General features: G+C 47.1%; 1 protein-coding gene across 1 annotated transcript; it reads right to left on the bottom strand.

Moving 5' to 3' along the window:
- Positions 1–1,105: 1,105 nt before the first annotated feature.
- On the bottom strand, positions 1,106–4,633 carry LOC141105519 (ubiquitin carboxyl-terminal hydrolase 5-like). The gene is made up of 3 exons (XM_073595380.1): positions 4,387–4,633; positions 2,324–2,408; positions 1,106–1,597 (listed from the first exon to the last, which is right to left on the bottom strand). The coding sequence occupies exons 1-3, from the start codon at positions 4,607–4,609 to the stop codon at positions 1,504–1,506; spliced, it is 402 nt and encodes a 133-aa protein (XP_073451481.1). The 5' UTR covers positions 4,610–4,633; the 3' UTR covers positions 1,106–1,503.
- Positions 4,634–5,334: the final 701 nt, after the last annotated feature.

Raw genomic sequence — 5,334 nt, 5'->3', positions numbered from 1 at the left:
CCTGAGAGGCAGAGCTGTATACCCTGACCTGAGAGGCTGAGCTGTATACCCTGACCTGAGAGGCAGAGCCGTATACCCTGACCTGAGAGGCAGAGCCGTATACCCTGACCTGAGAGGCTGAGCTGTATACCCTGACCTGAGAGGCAGAGCTGTATACCCTGACCTGAGAGGCAGAGCTGTATACCCTGACCTGAGAGGCAGAGCTGTATACCCTGACCTGAGAGGCTGAGCTGTATACCCTGACCTGAGAGGCAGAGCTGTATACCCTGACCTGAGAGGCTGAGCTGTATACCCTGACCTGAGAGGCTGAGCTGTATACCCTGACCTGAGAGGCTGAGCTGTATACCCTGACCTGAGAGGCAGAGCTGTATACCCTGACCTGAGAGGCTGAGCTGTATACCCTGACCTGAGAGGCAGAGCCGTATACCCTGACCTGAGAGGCAGAGCCGTATACCCTGACCTGAGAGGCTGAGCTGTATACCCTGACCTGAGAGGCAGAGCTGTATACCCTGACCTGAGAGGCAGAGCTGTATACCCTGACCTGAGAGGCAGAGCTGTATACCCTGACCTGAGAGGCAGAGCTGTATACCCTAACCTGAGAGGCAGAGCTGTATACCCTGACCTGAGAGGCAGAGCTGTATACCCTGACCTGAGAGGCAGAGCTGTATACCCTGACCTGAGAGGCTAAGCTGTACACCCTGACCTGAGAGGCAGAGCTGTATACCCTGACCTGAGAGGCTGAGCTGTATACCCTGACCTGAGAGGCAGAGCTGTATACCCTGACCTGAGAGGCAGAGCTGTATACCCTGACCTGAGAGGCAGAGCTGTATACCCTGACCTGAGAGGCAGAGCTGTATACCCTGACCTGAGAGGCAGAGCTGTATACCAGAGATTGGGGGGGGTACCTAAAGGGAACATTTGATAAACACACGAGAGCTGCCATAACCCACTTGGTTCATAAAGATGCGAGCTTCAAGAGATTTCACCTTCCTCCCCAGGGAATCACTGGACGCATGCTGGTTCTGATTCCGTGACTCCAGTAATGGCAGCTCCCTATTGGAGGACCCAGAACAGATACATCCAATCATATCGAGCAATCAGAGTATAATGGGGGAAAAGAAACTTTATTCACACAAGTCAGATGTGGGAATACATAAACCAGCCTACTACAGTCAAGCGTCTTCTATATCCAATGAGATCACGCAGAGTCCTGCCCCTAGCGCATTTTCAGTCCAGTAACCCCTCCCCCCAATGCAGAATCAGTATGGCCGCCTTCCAGTTGGACACGTTCACTGCGGTGGGTTTCGGGAAGAAGCGAAGTGATGGGACCGGAGGGTCGGGAGATACCAAAAGCTCTTGTGAAAAAGGACAAGAACACCTCGCTCAAATGAATGATGAATACAGCCACCTCCAAGCCGGGACCCCCTCCATCCCATCCCCCCCTCCTCCACCAGGAGGGAGATCCAGGGGTATAAATACATATATGGCAGGGGGGGAGGGGGATTAACTGTGAACGCGCTGGTAGAAGTAAATGTAGCCGAGGTCTTTGGGAGGCTTCTCGGAGGCACAGACCTTCTGGTCATTGTAGATCACCCACCTGGGGAAGACAGGAGGACAGTCAGATGGAATATACAACAAACATCAGTGAGAGGGGAACGGGTCACCCCCAAATCAGACATTACATTTCTTTATTGGCCGGCAATATACTGTATATATATCTTTACTCTTCGAATGGCCATTTCCTAGCACAGCCCCTCCCGCCTTGAAAATCATAGCCCCGCCTCTCCTGGGAGTGTCCAATTACTGTCTATGCCGGCCCAGCTCCTCCACTCCCTACATAGACTTATATGGCAGCCGGGGGAAGAGTATTGAGGAATAATATAAAGTGTCACTTTAGCTCCGCTGACATCACATCCAAGATGGCGGCTCCCAGCAGCGGTACCGGGGATTTGGGACGATTACACGAGTAAGGCCGGCCATACACCGAGAAAATTTCTTTCCTGCTACTATGGGTTGTGTGACTCGGGTTTTTTACCTTCATGCGTAGAAACCTTTAGAACCACCTAAAGGCCAACTCTCTTTTGTTGTAGAAAGAGAAAGTGGCGCAGAATGTAGGAATTCGATCCATGAATTGCGCACACAACACGAGAGACACTTTAGTACAATCTTTAGGGATTGCAATGTTAGTGAAGGGATACAATCTGCGGACACGTATTGTAGAGATGGGGGAGGGGAGGGGAGGGGTCTACACACGAACATAAAACCCATAGAAATGAAATAAAATCCATCGGACAGGAAATCAGAGACGGTCGGGGTGCCTCACCTTCCCTCCTTCTTTATATGACACACATAGTGGCCGCACATGGTGGACGTGCCCATGTGACTGATGAACGCAAATAATTCATATCCTGCCGGGAAATAAAAGAGAAAACAAAATGTTAATAATTTCAGGACTTTTATTATCCTCTAAACACTTCCTGTCCTCCATCCAATCCCTGAGATCAGATACATCATAACCAGAGAGCATTGTGGGAAATAAGATACCTACCTCAATCACCCACTTCCTAGGATTAAGCCCATTGGGTGAAACCCTTTAGAAGGGGCGGAGTCACGTGACATGGGAAGAATGGAGTGCAAGTTGTGTGTTGGGATGTGAAGGGGGGGGGGGGGACCCCGGAGAACCTGTGCATGCGCCTGCCTGGAACCCCGCCTTTTATACATTCACCACCACCCCAGTGTTCTCTACACAGTATATATATATATACTCTGTTACTGGCCGGCACATCCTGCTAGATGTATAGAAAAAGCCAAAAAGCAGAGTGACAAAATGTGACATGGGGGGGGGGAGGGATTTACTGGGAGCCAATCAGCTTCTTCTATTAAAGCGACATGAAATCTTCGTATGGAATGTGTAAATGATAACAGAACCTTCATCCAACAACTTCACACAGGAACAAGAACCTCAGAACTTTCATGGGACCGAATGAAATACACAATGTTTGGGTATAAAAGAGAAATATTTATTACATCAAATATATTAAAATTCACCCAGAAAAAAGAAACAAAACAATGAAGATTATCGATCAATAAAACACGACTTCCTCCAATACAGATTATCGATCAATAAAACACGACTTCCTCCAATACAGATTATCGATCAATAAGACACGACTTCCTCCAATACAGATTATCGATCAATAAGACACGACTTCCTCCAATACAGATTATCGATCAATAAAACACGACTTCCTCAATCAATCATCATTCCACTATCCGGCTAGAATTGTGTCCTTTATGGATCGATAATCTGTATTGGAGGAAGTCGTGTTTTATTGATCGATAATCTGTATTGGAGGAAGTCGTGTTTTATTGATCGATAATCTGTATTGGAGGAAGTCGTGTTTTATTGATCGATAATCTGTATTGGAGGAAGTCGTGTTTTATTGATCGATAATCTGTATTGGAGGAAGTCGTGTTTTATTGATCGATAATCTGTATTGGAGGAAGTCGTGTTTTATTGATCGATAATCTGTATTGGAGGAAGTCGTGTTTTATTGATCGATAATCTGTATTGTTTTGTTTCTTTTTTCTGGGTGAATTTTAATATATTTGATGTAATAAATATTTCTCTTTTAAACCCAAACATTGTGTTGTTTTCATAATACAGAATGAACCAAGTGCCTCAATCAAATGTTCTTTAAAAGGTGAGTGACAGATGATGAAGCAGCAAGGTGAGTGACAGATGATGAAGCAGCAAGGTGAGTGACGGATGATGAAGCAGCAAGGTGAGTGACGGATGATGAAGCAGCAAGGTGAGTGACAGATGATGAAGCAGCAAGGTGAGTGACGGATGATGAAGCAGCAAGGTGAGTGACAGATGATGAAGCAGCAAGGTGAGTGACGGATGATGAAGCAGCAAGGTGAGTGACGGATGATGAAGCAGCAAGGTGAGTGACAGATGATGAAGCAGCAAGGTGGGTGACAGATGATGAAGCAGCAAGGTGAGTGACAGATGATGAAGCAGCAAGGTAAGTGACAGATGATGAAGCAGCAAGGTAAGTGACAGATGATGAAGCAGCAAGGTGAGTGACAGATGATGAAGCAGCAAGGTAAGTGACGGATGATGAAGCAGCAAGGTAAGTGACAGATGATGAAGCAGCAAGGTGAGTGACAGATGATGAAGCAGCAAGGTAAGTGACGGATGATGAAGCAACAAGGTGAGTGACGGATGATGAAGCAGCAAGGTAAGTGACAGATGATGAAGCAGCAAGGTGAGTGACAGATGATGAAGCAGCAAGGTAAGTGACGGATGATGAAGCAGCAAGGTAAGTGACAGATGATGAAGCAGCAAGGTGAGTGACGGATGATAAAGCAGCAAACACTTACGGCCATTTCCATCTTTCACACGAGGTCCGGCAGCGGGGAGGCTCTCGGACACGGACTCGGCGGCAGATCGCCCCTCGGACAGATCCATGGCGGCTTCAGCATCTAAATCATCAATGTGAGAGAAGATCCAATCCACGGCTCTCTCCAGACTGTTATTCTGTACAGAGGGGAAGACAATGGAGGTGAGACAAGGGGGAGAAAGGAACGGGAAGGGGGACCACATTTCATGTTACACTCATATCTAAGGTGTAGACTAGAGCGCGGTAGTATTCTCCATCCCCCCCACCGTTATACCCGAATCCCAGCAATATGGCTACTTTGTAAAAACTGCAGGCATATCAGGCGTTTAGTCTGATGAGATGCCTGACGCCTCCATAGACTTCTCTCTATTATTCTCATCTGACCGGATTATTGTGCTCCAGGAAGATTATTTCCACTTCTCCAAAGACGCTGCTCACTGTGGTCTCAGTTCCTTCACAAGCAGAGTCACTGGAACTGCTAGGCCGGCCCCTCCCCTCCTTCTGCCCATTCACAGAAGCCTTTGTATTATATGAACCCAATCACAAAATACAAAGGCTTCAATGAATGGACATCAGAGGGGAGGGGCTGGCAGAGTTGCTCTGTGTACTTTACTGCTCTCACAGGGAGAATGTATCCTCCGGGAGTGCAATAAACGGTCACATGGAAGTAAAAGAGATAAATTCCAGAGGTGACATGCACCTAATTGGACTTAACTCATAGTATGCCGGCACTTTTTTCAAAATTGCTCTATTTTTGGAATACAATAAAAACCCGGCCAAGCCCCAACAGCTGCATGATCCGAACATGTGACAAAACAAAACATTCAGGAGAAAAAGACCCCTAAAAAGAAGTCACGGGAGGACCAAGCAGCTTATATAGGGAAACATTTTTATTGCACAATTAACAAGGACACAAAAACTAGGTACC

The sequence above is a fragment of the Aquarana catesbeiana genome, linkage group LG08 (genome assembly GCF_042186555.1).
Source record: "Aquarana catesbeiana isolate 2022-GZ linkage group LG08, ASM4218655v1, whole genome shotgun sequence".
In the NCBI taxonomy this organism is placed as follows: Eukaryota; Metazoa; Chordata; class Amphibia; order Anura; family Ranidae; genus Aquarana; species Aquarana catesbeiana.
The sequence above is the reverse complement of the archived record's forward strand: the minus strand, read 5'-3'. Positions and strand labels throughout refer to the sequence as shown.